Source organism: Buteo buteo, chromosome 2 (assembly GCF_964188355.1).
Source record: "Buteo buteo chromosome 2, bButBut1.hap1.1, whole genome shotgun sequence".
NCBI lineage: Eukaryota > Metazoa > Chordata > Aves > Accipitriformes > Accipitridae > Buteo > Buteo buteo.
The window spans coordinates 1,311,551-1,327,106 of record NC_134172.1 but is presented as its reverse complement, the minus strand read 5'-3'; the positions used below and the strand labels follow the sequence as shown (position 1 = coordinate 1,327,106).

Below are 15,556 nucleotides of genomic sequence, written 5' to 3'. Positions count from 1 at the left end.
TGTAATAGACTAATTCTATGAGCAAAACGATGAGCACCTAAGGATTTCTTCATTCAAAAGTAACTTCTTGAATTGGGATCTCTGTACAATTTAAAATTAAGAACAAATAAAGCCACCTTATTCTGTGTCTGCTAGCAAGAACAGTACCTGCTTCCCCGCTTATGGGAAGTAGCTGTGGCCCAGGAATCCCAGCAGGCTCGTTCAAGATCTTCATATTTGGAGTGATGGCTGGAGTACATCTTATCAGAAGTATCCTCCAACTAGGAAGAGAAGTTTTAGCCAAATACTTAAAGCATGAAAACTCACCTGCAGGCCAAGCCTACTGCTTTAAAAATCCAGGTAAGCAATATTCAACCCATTCAAACCGTCCGGGAACCAGCACACACACTTTGTATCACTACCTCATTTTCCTACTTTTCATTATGTACTGAACCAGGAACTCATTTGTCAGCCCAAGTTGTCAGGAGACAGATGCAGGCTGTTGTATGCACCATATAAATAGCTGCCAGGGGCATTAAATCACACACAATGGAAGGGTTTGTTCTGCCTGCAGCTAGCAGCGGTGACCCACAGCTGACATTCCTAACAGCTGACATGCCACCACAAGCCTCATCTCTGCTGCCCTTCCACTGGCTTCAGACACAGCTGCATCAGGCAGAATGGAAGAGCATTTCATGCAGCAGCTTTGCTTACTGGGCTGGCAGAATTTATTAACTGGGCAGGACTGGCTCTAGCACTCCCAATGTACCATTGGCACCTTCTCAGAATGGCTACAGACATTTCAGACAAACTGACAAAACTGTTTTCTTACCTCAGAGTCTGCTTGATTGAAAGGCTCCAGTTCCTCGAGCTCCACTATCCTCCAGCTGCAAGAGGTAACACAAGCTAAAGATCACTTCAAAGAAAAACACATTTGGTACTAACATTTAAGTCCAAACAATACTAATACTTTTTTTTAATTAAATGCCTTTTTTTTTTGTCCATTAGGAATAATTTCCTTATATTATTTCATTGAGAGGAACAGTGCTTATTCTGGCCAACTAAAGCCATTTCCTCCTGTCACCCACAGGACAAAGGATCAATAAGGCCTGGTCTGTAGGTACCTTGGTACTACGATCTCTTTGTACTGAGGCTTCTCCACTCGAGTGGCAGCTACCATTGACATGGGGATCACAACGTTGTCAGTGTCATAGGAACACACTGCTTTTCTGCTTTTTGAGGACTGCTGAAACACAGAACAAGGAGAACACCCCATGCAGAAAATTAATGTTGGCACAAAAGCATATTTGAATGTACCACAGAATACAACTTCTCTGTAACAGCAAGTACAGTGGGTTCTTTCCACTGTCACTGGCATTCAATGATATTTTTGTCACGTCATGCAACCTCTGTGGTTCAGTTTATTCCTATATGAAACAGGATAATACTTACCTACCTCGGTGGGTGGGATTTCACTTAGAACTTTGCATATATTTTGGTCATCCGTGTAGCAAAAAAATTGAAACAGGCAAAGAAAGAGGCTATGATGATGATTCAAGAAGTAAGAACCTGTCATTCCCTAGACTAAAGGAGCTTTACTTGTTTTGCCTTGCAAAATAAGGTCTGAGAAGAAAAAAGTAAAAAAAAGTAAAACCATGGAAGAACTCTACTTTCCTGAGGCTGAGGATACCGCTGTTGAGACAACAACTTGAAATATCACAGCATTTGGGCTGGAAGTCACAAGTATTTCCAAACTAAGGAGCAAGGCTCTGGAAAAACATCCTAGGAACAGTGGTATGAAGAGACCCCTAAATTATTTTGAGATGCATTTTGGTCGTTTTGTGAAGAGATCCATATATTGTGGTTCCCTGCAGAGCTGGAGATTAGACCTGCAATCCAGAATGGAAGTGTCCCCTTTACTTATAAGCCAAAAAGTCTTCAAGACACTACAGTTCTTTTGTTCTCAAACAAGCATCCTTTTGTTTCTAGGTGAGAGGCCAACCACAAATTGCAGTTCTTGGTGGCCACAAGGTTAGCTATGGTTTATTACTGATGTGATATTCTTTAAAAACCTTAATAGACACAGGATTACTCAGAAGCACCCTTAGAAATCTGGAAGCAGAGACTGTACCTGAAAGAGCAGCTTACAAGAGAAGCAGCCAACTCACGAGTTGAACTGTTAAATCTTCTGTGCACCAAAGAGGGAGAAGAGCACTTGCAAAGAAAGTACTAACAATGTGGGAGCCATAAAACCAGAAAAATAAATAGCCAAGGCAAGTGAAATGGGTATAACAAGGACTGCAGGCTCTGTGGAGGAGCTCACTACCCCTTTTTACAGGAGTCATAGAATCATTTAGTCCAGTGAAGATCCACAAGCACTGTGCTGATCTCCATGAGATGGACCTGAAGCACAAAACAGTCAAACATAGAAAAAGCTTCTTAGAATCACAGAACCACTGAAGTTTGAAAAGACCTTTAGGATCATCAAGTCCAACCATTAACTTAACACTGCCAGATCCACCACTAAACCATGTCCCTAAGTACCACACCTACACATCTATTTAAATATACCCAGGGATAGTGACTCAATCCCTTCCCCGGGCAACCTGTTCCAGTGCTTGACAGCCCTTTCAGTGAAGAAATTTTTCCTAGTCTCCAATCTAAACCTCCCCAGGCACAACTTGAGGCCGTTTCCTCTTATCCCACCACTTGTTACTTGGGAGAAGAGACCGACCCCCACCTCACTACAACCTCCTTTCAGGTAGCTGTAGAGAGCGATAAGGTCTCCCCTCAGCCTCCTTTTCTCCAGGCTAAACAACCCCAGTTCCCCCTCAGCTGCTCCTCCTAAGACTTGTGCTCTAGACCCTTCAACAGCTTCGTTGCCCTTCTCTGGACACACTCCAGCACCTCAATGTCTTTCCTGTAGTGAGGGGCCCCAAACTGAACACAGTACTCGAGGTGCAGCCTCACTAGTGCCGAGTACAAGGGGATGATCACTGCTCTAGTCCTGCTGGCCACACTATTTCAGATACAAGCCAGGATGCTGTTGGCCTTCTTGGCCACCTGGGCACACTACTGGCTCATATTCAGCCAAGCTGTCAACCAACACCCTCAGGTCCTCTTCCACCAGGCAGCTTTCCAGCCACTCTTCCCCAAGGTCTGTTTCTGTCAGTTAGACCTAACAGTTACCCATAAGCAAAAAGAAGGGAATAGTGGTAACAGTAGCAAGTCTGAGCCACCTTTCTTCAAGGTCTCCTTTGCTCAACATGCTTGGAGAGCCAGGAATTACTCAGTGCCTTCCTAGAGAAGTGGTTGTTGCACAACATATTTTTTAATCCTCCGCTACCTCTAGAAAAACAAGAAAATGTTAAAGATTACCTCTTTGCTGATATTCCTGCTTCATGGGGGGGAAGTCCGTAGCAATTAAGTCTCTACTATTAATTTGTAGCCAAATAAAACTGTAACATTATGTATATATAGCTATTTGCTGACAAATAAAAAGGAATCTATAGAGTATTGTCAGTACTAAAGGCGAAACCAACCAATCTGGCTGGGGAAATAGTGCCGCCTGAGGAACAATGAAGCAAGTAGCTGTTACTAACACCAACATCCAAACTGCATTTCCCAGCAGTCCATCAGCAGTAATGACCCTTCTGAATTCCCAGTGAGTCAGCAACCCCAAAGCAATGCTCGTAAGAGAGGTATCCCCCAGTTCCTCTCCAAGGCTACTCCCCTGTTGCAGATTCATTTGCCACAGCTTTAGTTTCAACTCACCACTGCTGGGCAGCCAGTGAAAGGGATCTGGCTGGAAGAAGGGGCTGGAGGAGTCTCTGGGTGCAAGGACAGTGGGTGGTGCAAAGAACTGTATTTATGTGCCTGAGGACTGGAAACAGGAAACCTGCAACTGGATGTTCCTTCAAGCTGCCTTCTCCCTTCAAACACTGAACCTGTTAATAAAACACAAACAGAAAACCCAAGGTGAAGTCAGGCTGACTTAAAACCGGTTGGTGATGTTGCTACCCCTGTAAGGTCACCAAACCTGCCCCAGGGAACAGAGCAGAACAAACGTCACCATTAGAGAACAAATGTAAAACAGAAGTCTCAAGTGAAGCATCAACGCTCTGCAGCACTGAAAGATGCTAGCCCAAAAATGTTACTTTTGGTGGGCATTTCCAAAAATAAAGTGGAAGGTGAAGTAGAAGTTACAGCCATCAAGAACTGCACCTCTCAGTCCAAAATACAGCCACTTAAAAAAAAAAATCTTTCTTCACTGTCAAACTGGTCAGGCTGGTCCTATTTCTAATAAAATCAGTGTGGTTCGTCATCAGAGTGATCAAGACAGATGTACCCTTCTCCATGAAGTTCTATATAACCTCAGCTTGATATGCTTTTTCTACATCAGTTAACTTGTTATTCTTTCTTCCATTTGCAACTGGCTTATTCCATGCTGAATAACACAAATGGAGCAGTCTTCCAAACCAATTGTGCCAAATTACTCCACTATTCAAATCCTTCTTAAGGATCTAGCTCTGTGAGGCTCTTAGAGAGTTAAAAATATATGAAAAAATCATCCTACATTACTGCATCATCCATTAGAACACACTCTTCATGGCAGGTGTCTACACCCCCATACACGCTGCCCGTAAATAATAGTTTTTCTGTAGTCTTGTGGCTAAATAGTTGAAAAAAGGAAGGAGTTATAGAAAGATAAATCAGAAGTCAAACAGCTGCTGACCAGGTGATAGAATCTACACTGGTGTGTTATTCAAACATCCTCTAGTAGGTTACTCATATTCATTCAATACTAGCCACCTGCTTGTTCTACCTTCATTACATCCTGAGCTGATTATTGGAAGGATATCTCCAGAACACTTCTCTTCAAAACCAACATCCTTCCCCATTCAAAGCTAAGTAACCTCAGCTCAGGGTTATTAAACATCATTAAATCAAGTTGTAGCTCAGATTGTTAGGGCCAAACACACAAGCTGAGGCTGCTGATGTACTTTCAGCATGGCAGTTGTTCGGGGGGGGAGGGGGTGTATGCGTGCTTGTTTTGTGGTGGGTTTTTGTTGTTGTTTTTAAATACTATCTGGTTTGTTCATGGTAGTTTGCGTAAGCAACCACAGAACCTAAAAAGTATTCCAGATGCAGCAACTGTGTCCCCTAAGAATGTCAAGAACATGGCCAGCTTGCAGTCCGCACATTATGTTACTTTCAAAAAATGCATTTGGCTTAAAAACATGCCTTTTAAAGAAAGTCAAATGGAACACCAACCCTAGTTCATTTAAAAACTAGGATGTGTTTTAGCTGGGTTTCCCTCTTCCTGTCTTGAGTTGTCTGTCACTTAAACTACTGTAGACCATTTAAAAAAAACACAACTCTGATGGACCAATGAAAAAAAAAATTAGGCCTTCCAAAACAGCAAGAGCAGCATGCAACTGGAGCAGCAACTGCTATCACAGCAGAGAAAAAGATGCCAGAGTTTTGCCAGGCAAATACCACTCTGCTTTCAAATAAAGGTTCATAAAAGCTTCTTTTTGGGGTTGCTCATTCCCTTGAAAGAAACAGAGAATTGCAAGATTTATTTATTTTAACTTAGCTGAGGCCAGTATTTCTGTGTCCTGCCAAGAGGTTCAGAATTTCTGTAGTTTGCAAGATGCTGGACTCAGTCACTTAGACATTACTATAGCACAGAGTTCAAATTATCTTCCACTGGAAGAAAGGGAGCCACTTCCTCCACTCCACCTTGACTGGTTGCCCTCAAGTACTGGTTAAAAGCCCACATTTAGTTTAACTTCAACTCAAATTCCATTTTGCTTAACTTACGGGAGGCATGCAGGAGCGACGGGTGTAGCTTTGGGAACATGCTGTTAGTTGGATCTTGCTTCTTTCCAAAACAGGACATCTTCAGAGTCCTGAGTTCACGGCTCAGTCTAGGCAATCCATCCTCTCTTAGTAAGGTTTCAAAGTGCAAGTGGAGAGGGTTGCCTGAAAGTAGGAAAACCAAATTATTTTGGTAAGCATAAAGTTACCTCTTTTCACATACAGCACTGCATACACATCCTTAGCAATTCACACCTGTCAGTACTTCAGTAAACAAATGAAGTGACACTGGTAGCTACAGTAAGCATGGTCGATTGCAGGCTCTCTCACCCCATGTATGCTGTGACAGAGTGAACAGGATGAGCATGTCCCCAAAGAGCAGCCTCTGCCCTGGCCCTCTGCAACCTGCCATGCTACAGCCAGAACCTGACACCTCACCATTGAGCTTCTCACCCTTACACTAACCTGAATCACATCCAGCTACGTACTACTTGTTTGCATCACTATTTAATAAGCAGAGGTGAGCTTGTACTTTGTTTTTTAATGATATAAGTATTTTTGGAGAGATGCTCTCATAGTTGCACAGTAGAAAGGGTTTTCCTCACTGTCCCTTAACCTACTTAACTCTTTAGTGCACATTCTTTCTCTTCCACGGTTAAAGGCACTAGCACTGCTGCAGCCACCATCATCATTTGTTTAAACAGAAACTAAATGTTAAGATTCCACAAAGCATAGTTCATAAAGCAACCACAGAGCACATCTAGAAGGCCACCAATGTTTAAATAACAGGAGCTTAGACTCAAAACAGTGATTTCACACTCAAAGCTGGTGCTCGTCATCTACCAAACCACTGCCCCAGAGCCTGTCAAAGTCACCATTAGATTGAGTCTTTCAAGTAGCCCTCCAGGACAGGGGTTTAACAGGAACTTACAATAGTTGTTCTGCCAGCCTCCAGAATTAGAACATTCCTTGCAGAAGACAGAGCTGATCCTGAAGAAGTGCCCTAAGCTTACATTAGAGATAGCAACTGCCTCAGATGCAGGCCAAGACACAACGTAGTTTCCTAGGCTCAGAAGTCACCACAGGCTGCGTCCTGGGACTGAAGATGTGTGTCTGGTTACTATGCAGAACATCGCTGGACATTTTTCGTTATCCTCTAGAAACACGCTTACAACTCTGTCAGCATACTTTTAACCGCCTTGCATGTAAGGAGGATGAGCAAGGAGGGCAGCGGCACAGTAAGGGATCCTCTTCCACATTATAACATGTGATCTACTCACCGTGAGATAAAGAGAGTATGGGGTGGAAGCCAGAGTCCAGGAGGGCTACACGCTCTTCTAGGGACATGGTAGCAGGGTCTATTGTCTGGACAGAGGCTTTGCAGCTACAGAGGATGCAAGAGCTGGGCCATTCACAGCTGCACTTCACAGTGAGAGGTTTCAGTGGCTAGCAGAAGAAAAGAGATCAAACACTTTAAAAGGGAAACGTGCTTCAGATTTAAGTAAAACTGAAGTTGAGATCCAGTAACTCCAGTCTGCTTTCTACAGATGCACTAGTTTCCATTCACCAAAAAAGCAAAAGCCAGGCAAGTTAACTGTAACCAAGCCACAGATCTGCGGGATGAAAAACAAAGTCAAGACCCAGGATCAATGTTAAAAGTGTGCAAGGGTACTACCACAGGCTGTTTCTCCTTCTGACCATGGATGAGTTACCTTATCAAAATAATTCACTGTGTTAAGGAACACATTGTGTGATTCCTTACTAGTATTTCCAAGCCAACAGAGCTGCTCCTCTGCAACTCCAGCAAAGCCTAAACACTATTAAATATTAGTTATTTAGCTTAAATAAGTTTTAAACAGAATGAATGTCTTAGAGTCATAATGTTGTGAGATTCGGTATACAGTTTGTTTAGCATTACTTCGTGCAAGTAGCTAGATTTGCGGAAGCCTTAGGCTGCAATCTGTGAACTTTTGCCTAGATATGCTGCACTTTTACCTAGTTAAGCAAAAGAGGGCCTGCAGAGCCAGCGCAAACCAGGAGACAGGGAGGCTGCCGCCACCAGCAGAAGCTGCAGCTCGGCAAGATTAGAACAGTTAACGGCCTGCCTGGAGACAGAGAAGGAATCCAATACAGTGTTAGAAGATCTCAGACCAGAAATCACCATTGGACCAAAAGGCGCGCAAAGAGAGCACGAGGGGCAGGGGCATAGATTGTAAGGGTATAATTGCCCAGGGATTTCTTTGTTCGGGGTCCCTCTCCAGAGGCACCCAGCTCAAGCTGTTTTCTTCTGCCTGTACCATCTGAATAAGTTATTTTTTAAATAAGTTCCAATGCCTGAGATTCTGCTACAGGAAACCTAGGGTTCAAACTGCAGGGATTATACCAGACACCTGTATGGCACAAATTACCTTAATATTTAATAATTTTCTTTTCAAAACAAACACCTTTGCACCTTTTCCCATCCTGTTCTTCCTTACCTTCCTTAAAGGCTTTTTGTAGCTCTGATGCTTCCAAAAAACTTGATAAAAAAAACTTGGGCAAGCAATCCACCACCAGCAGCGTCTATTATTCTGACCAGTATTGTCTTATTTTCCACTTTTCCTCACTTGCCTGTTTGGAGTCTAAGCTGCAACCACAACAGCCCTGATGTCTTTGTTCCACCATTTTTCCCCACACTGTCGCTAAGACACACCCAGTGCCCCTTCCCCGTCAATATATCAGGTTCTGTAGGATCAGTCAAACCAGAAGAGGGAGCATTAATAATGCTTTTACCTACACCCTACGCAGACTGAATTGAACTGTACTGGCTTTGCACTCTAGTGAAACAAAAGATCAGACTGGGAAAAGTAATACAACTTTTAAACTTTTTGTCTTAAATCTGCAGCTTGTTAAATACTTGTTACTTGTAAATCAATATTTGAGGAAAAGGCTACAAACAAGCAAATAAGATATAAGCAGTGTAACAAACCACCACTTGCCATCTGACAGATGTTACCTCACACATTCTTTGTCAGAATTAATACATTAAACATCTTTTAAATCATCAGGTAACTCACAGCTAGGTGTCCAAAGAGCGCTTAGTTCATCAGGCTTGGTAACTCAGCCTTCAAACAACTACAACCCAGTTACACTCACTCACACACCAATTTGCCAAGTCTTAACTAAACTAAGGTTATATATTTCTGGGGTTTTATTTTTGGGTGGGTGGTGGGTTTTCTGTTGTGGTTTGGGATTGGGTTTTTTTTGGGGGGGGTGGTGGTTTATTTTTCCCTGGACAATTCCAAGGTAATCAACTCCAACAGGTAATTACCAGAAGGTTGCTGCCCATGCTAAAGTCTGAGGTACTCTCTGGTCATTGTTACTCAAAAAACCCTGCTGCCTTATTTTTAAGAACAGAAATCTAGAATGAGTTTCTAAACCACAATTAGAGAACTCATTACTTGACATACCTAGGAATTTCTTCTAAAATTCTACATGAATTTTAGAGAAGTGCTCAGAAAACACTGCACTAAAAACCAGAGTCCAACATTATGATAGTTTCTGCTAAAAATAAATAAAACCACACGTTCTAAATAAAAATGCAGCATGGCTTAGTAACCACATGGCAAAACTTTCACTTACCTTCCTGCTGAAGTGAGACACAGAGGTAGCTCGGACAAGCTTGCGCTTGTTGTATTTGCAAACTGGGCGGATTCTAGCAGCAATGCAGGTATTGTCCAACACAGAAACAAGGTTAAGTGGGTTTGGTTTGCCAAATCTCTCTGCAACGTTCATGCTGATCAGAGAACTGCTGCTGGAGGAGCCAGTACGCCAACTGCAACCAAATGAAAAGCAACTCACTCAGAGCAAGAGTAGTAAGTTGTAATTCTGTATTTATTATTGCAGCTGTGATGCCCAAAGGCTCCTTAGTATTTACATCAGCAGCTAGGGCTTACCAGTTTTGTTCTCATCACATTTTTAGTATTTGATTCATTCTCTCTCAAGGGGTAAGTAGATTTCAGAATATTTCATTCTCAACATAGAAATAGACACTGAAGGATCTTAACAGCTATATTTTCATCAGTTAAGGGCAGAAAGTCTTAAAGCCACTGCAGATGTGGTAGCCACTAGTAACGTGCTCTTTCTCCAAAGACCTTCAGTCAGCAGCTCAATCTATCATCTGATAATAACAAAGTAATTTACTTCCCATAAAAAAAGATAGCCATTAAACCTAAAAACATTGGCAAACACTCTTTCCATTTCTCTCTGTTCACCATGGAGTTATGGTTAAATCTACAGTTATATTTAAATAAGCAGATACAAGTTTGTCTTTCAGTATATTCTTCTTCTGGAACCATCTGTAAAACATTGCCTTTGTAAAAGATCTTCTCTTTTTGTAACTGGTCATGTGTTCATATTAGCAGTTTAAAACTTTTACCCATTACATTTGCTGGTCCCAATCAAGCGTGATAATTTTTTTCTTGATTTGCATAGCAAACGTTCCAGTAAAATTAGAAGTTTAAAATCTGTATCTTTGTCAGGTGAACCAGAAAGGTTCTAACTGGCTATTACAGCTCCTTGCTGAACTGCAGGACTGCCAGGCAAAAATCAAAATCACCAGACATTGACCTGAGGTAGTGGTTGGTGACAAGTCTTTAGAACAAGCCTCCTCACCTGCCGATTCTTCACGAAGAGTTGCTGATTTACACCCAAGTTAGATCACTCTATACTGTTGTCCATTTGTTTTCAGTTTATAAGCCAAATCCTATTCAGCTATAAACATATACACACGAGGAAACAAATCTGTAGAAAAGATGTGCTTAAAGAAACCCAAATTTCCCCAGTGACCTCCTCTTAACTGCACAAACCAGGAAGATAAAATTTCATGGACAGGAGTCAAAGTGCAAGTGAGAAAGTATTCCACAAAAAATATATACTACTGACATTCCACAAGTAAAACCAAACTAGTTCTATATAACAGGGCATGATGAACCTCTGAAGTCTATACCAGATCTGCATGAGACTATTCCTTCCCAATGGCCTCATGCCTCCTGTTGCCCTACACAGAAAACACAGGTTTGCAGCAAAACTGGTATACATATTTTGGACCTGAAAATTCCAAACCACAGTAACTTCCACAGTAGGTAGCTCGGGTAGCGGGAAGAGGTTGCTGTAATGAGATGTCACTGCCCAAACCTGAAAGAACTTACTGCCTATGGGATCCAAACGGGCCATCTCACCTGAAAAGTGACTATTTAAGAAGATGTAACAGCCAGGAGTATTTGTCTTGGCCTCCGAAACCAGGCCGCTGCTCTATAGCTCATTGCCACTCTTGCTCCAGGTAAGCGGAACAACAAAGAAAGGAGAAGATCCTTGGCCAGAACCACAGTTACTGGGTTCATCTCCATCAAAAACCCGTACTCACTCACGTGTCTGCATCTGCCCTACTGTTATTTGTCAGCATAGGAAGTTACAGACATGGGTAATTTTATTTGCAATTTCTCCATATGTCTACTTAGTCTCACAAAATAGCCTTAGATTTCCACTGTGAAGTTTTAGTTAGGAGTATACCCAATGATCCTATAGAAGCTACAGATAACCAGACTAGGAAAATCCAAGATATATTTTCAGTGTATCATAGACGACTTGGGGTATAAGTGTCTCAGTGACGTTTTGAAAGCTTAACTCTAGATAATGCTTTTAAACTTGCATTCAAGTGTCCCAGACCTTGTAGTCTTTTAAGTGCATTCTAATGAAGTCTCACCAAAACCTCCAAGGGGCTCTTGTGAATAAAAATTTTGAGATATTTCTATTACCTTGTGTGTTACACAGGAGGTTCAATGTATCAAAAGTTGTATACAGAGAATTCTAGGGCTCTTACTCTACCGACTGCTGAATAAAGCTCTGTATTAAGAAAGTTTAAAAATAGATGGCACAGCTTGTAAAAGTCCATGCTTTCAAATCTACACAAGATACAGTTTTCCTTCCAAGAGAGGCAGAAGCTTCAAAAGCCATTATTAGATTAATAGAAACAAGTCAAGCAAGCTACTTCAGACAGTGCTTCCAACACAGACGATGATTTAACTAAAAAATCTGAAGAGAGAAAATATTTAAATTTTGGGATCATGTTATATATATCTACTCATTTAGGAGTGATCAAAGACAGATCATACTACACTGCACAGGAACTATCCACCGGAACTTATTTTTACAAGTTCCAAAATGGAAATCCTGATTCCGAGTATATGGTCAAAAACCTTTGGTCTCTTCCCTGACAAGGTCAAAATGAATTCCTAGTATATTAATAATTCCAGTTTGGGTACTTAAGAGTTTCACACTTATCTTGGCATGTGAGCTGGATACAACTAAATTTCTCAATTTTTCCAGAGTCTGCTTATTAGGGAACTGCCTCCCAATACAAGCACACAGCCAATTCTACAGAAGAGTAAACAGCACTGAAAGAAGTCTTAAAAGCGTTTAGGCACCAGAAGCAAACAGGGCCATTTCTTTAATATCTTAAGCACAGTCTCTTCAAGTTACACTACTCGTAACTCTTCAAGTTAACTTGAAGAAACTGTGCTTAAGATATAAATGAAAACACCATGTAATGCTGCATTTGCAAAAACAGGCTACAGTGATGCATGGTAGCAAGTTTGAATTGACATAACTAGACCTAAACAAAAGAGCAAGGCTCTTGTTACATAGCAGAAGATGACAGGTCCAAGGACTAAGGTAGAACAGAAGGGTCCTAGCAATTATCCTACTGGTCTCTGGCTCCTCGTTTCACACCATGGCAGTTGTTTCAGACAGAGCAGAGCAGCGGTTGTTCAACCTATTTGCAGCACAGCAATCAACCATCACTCTCCACAAAATCGGAACTTCACCGGCTCCAGCAGGTCAATTTAGAGATTCACATTCTTTCTAATAGGACTATTAATAACAGCCTGCCCTATAAGCAGACATGCATTGCTGATGAGGGAATATGGAGGTGCTCCTCCCAGGGTGCAAGTTCAAGCTGCTTCTACTTTTTCCTCTTCAGACCTTTCATAGAATTAGCTGTTAACCAGAGCCAGGCACTGGAGGCCTGGCAAGAGTTTGCATTATACAAAGAATAGTGACTACCTGGTATCCCTGCCACCCCAACTCTTCAGCCTTTTGGTTTTTCACAGGCAGAAACATGCACTACCAATTCAGTTTGTTTTATCAAGATTGGTAACTTATGTATAATAAAGCATACAATGCCTTACTTGCAATTAAGAAGATTAATTGCAAATGGAGCAAGCATAAGATTTCATGGCATACAGAAGCAGAAAATAGTATTTCAGCTGGGTTTAAGATCACTACATACTTAACTCTTCAAGTATGAAAGAGACCCAATACACCACACTGCAAATAACTGTGGATTAAAATAGCCATTTAAACAGATTTAGACTTTTATAATTTGGTCTAATACTTCCAGAATCCTCTGGATTTCTACAATATAAGTCAAGGGAAAATGAGGTTTATTATCTGCAGAATTAGCCCAGAATAAAAGCACAACTACTGAAGTATCTACTTTCAGAATATTACCAATCTTGAAGCTCAGGACTAATCTGCTAAGAATTTGTTAACCTATCAATCACTGCAGCAGAAACACAGAACTAAGTGTCTACTTTGAATAATCCATACTTTCTGTTCCTTCATTCTACTGCAGTCCAATCAATTCTAGGCTGAAACTACCACTGTTAAAATGCAAGCTAGTTTTACTGAATGAATACAGCAAGAACAACCTTTACTGGAGCCGTGGATGAAAGAAAACAAACTGTTGCCTAAGCAAAACACAAGATGTTTTATTTCATTAGGCAACACATCAGCCTGAAGCCTCTGCATGTTGTGATTACTCCAATTTCAAATCCCCAAGACTAAAGCTTAACCAATTGATTATAAGAGCATCAGGTACCTCAGGAGAAGGTGCTGATGATTTGCAAGAATGATCACGCTGGATCAGACCAAAGGTCCATCTTCCCATCTTGCTCAGTATCCTGTGGAGCAGCTGGGATAAGAATGGGTAAGGAGAAAGGGATGCAGAGAAGGCCTGGTGGTCATCGGGAGTTGTTGAAAGCCATTCCACCCAGCATCAGCAGCCTGCCACTCAGATGGCACTGAGGAAGAACACAGCAACCCGGGGACACAGATGCCTCACATTGCCAGGCACATCCTGACACGAGCAGGTAAGTCCAGGCCACCAAGTGCCAAGGTGCCTCTGAACACTGGGAGGGTGAAAGCAGCTCCCTGCTGTGCTAGTACGACATAGGCAAACTGAGGCTTTGCACAGGACCATCTGTGCTTGAACCATTTGTTCTTCACACACCACAATGACAATGGCAAGATGTGGCCCAGGAGGATCTGCCTACATTAACAGAACACCAGGTAGGTGGCTCTGCATGAAACAAAATGCAGTGGCTCTGAGGGGATGACTAGAAAATGAGTATAAGAATCAGGCAAGTACGTACAATACATACCCTAGTGCTCTAAAGAGTCTCTCCCAGCACCTTTAGCTCAAACCACACTTAGCTTAGGTAGTCCCAGTGTATTTAGCAGCTTTCAGTGAATCTTTCTACCACGCAGCAAAATGGAGACTGTATTCAGCTTTTTCAGGAGCTTCACAGAAAATGGAATGATGATGACTTCACAGAAAACATAAGGAAAACCCCACCAGAAATAAAAGTGGTAAGTACCCCAAACTTTACTCAATTTAATTAGCAACTTGCCATAAACTCGATGACATATTTGTTTGAAATGATGCAAACTACAACCTAATTGGTGCTATTCTGATGTTGAGACAGCTTGACTGAAACACAGGATGTCAAGGAATACTCAACAGTATATATCTTCTGAGTGAGTGGGCTCCAGCCTTTTCTCACTTTCAAACTTCAAAATTTTTCCATTGAAGTGCCAACCTGCCTTCTTGGGTATTTATGCCTCCTTAAACTAAAACTTGCTTATCTGTCTTTTGCAGATCCCTTAAAGTCTACAGGCATCCAGGACCACAGACTGAAAGCCTTCTCTCTAGATGTAAACAAAGTTGACATGGGAAGGGGAAAACTCATTTGAGACCCTTCTTTGTAAGAGAAGGCTTGAAAGGCCACTGAGTTGCAGCTGTGTGCTTATAAGAAAGAACTGAGAAAGCAGCATGCATCTGGTGAAGGAAAGGAACATTTTCTTCCTAAGACTTCAGCACAAGTTTCACAGTGTTATTGTCTCTACTGGGTTTACATCCCTCCCTCCTATCACTGCTTTATACAATTTATACAGGATCAGATACAAGAAAGAGAAGGTTTTGGCTTTTTTTGGAAGAGGCACTAATTCCTCCCTCTCCCAAGAATAACGTGGCAATAGGTAGAGAAATCTTTACAGAGGTGAAACACATGGGAAGGAAATAAGATGAAAAAAACTCAAATGGAACAGCCTAAAAAGCCAAGATACCACAAAGCTAGACATGAAAATGGACCAGTTGGAAGAACAGCATGGTAAATCATTGGGACAATCTGTGCATTTCATGGGCATACTTTTGAGGGAGCTTCTCCTAACTGATAGATCCAGTACTCCATGGGATGAAAAGCTTATTCAGCAATTCTACAGACTCAAGTTTGCCTCTTACTACTGAGCTTCTTGAAGACCACTGACTGCTTGCACAGGACATGTCCTCAAGTATTAAACCAAACTGAATGCTAGTTAAACACTGAACAACAAAAGGAAAGTTCCCAGTTTATTTAAAAATTACTGCCCCCCACCT

At 41.7% G+C, this 15,556-nt stretch overlaps 1 protein-coding gene across 2 annotated transcripts in view; it reads right to left on the bottom strand.

The window, feature by feature from the left end:
• Positions 1-15,556, bottom strand: part of LOC142038015 (KAT8 regulatory NSL complex subunit 1-like) — a 35,984-nt gene that overhangs the window by 4,084 nt on the left and 16,344 nt on the right. For both annotated transcript variants that reach the window (XM_075042944.1, XM_075042953.1), the window contains exons 5-11: positions 9,424-9,616; positions 7,083-7,248; positions 5,806-5,967; positions 3,754-3,926; positions 1,104-1,225; positions 812-866; positions 148-260 (exon numbers count right to left, since the gene is read on the bottom strand). In XM_075042944.1, coding sequence (XP_074899045.1) covers positions 148-260; positions 812-866; positions 1,104-1,225; positions 3,754-3,926; positions 5,806-5,967; positions 7,083-7,248; positions 9,424-9,616 — 984 coding nt within the window. The remainder of the gene's footprint in view (positions 1-147; positions 261-811; positions 867-1,103; positions 1,226-3,753; positions 3,927-5,805; positions 5,968-7,082; positions 7,249-9,423; positions 9,617-15,556) is intronic.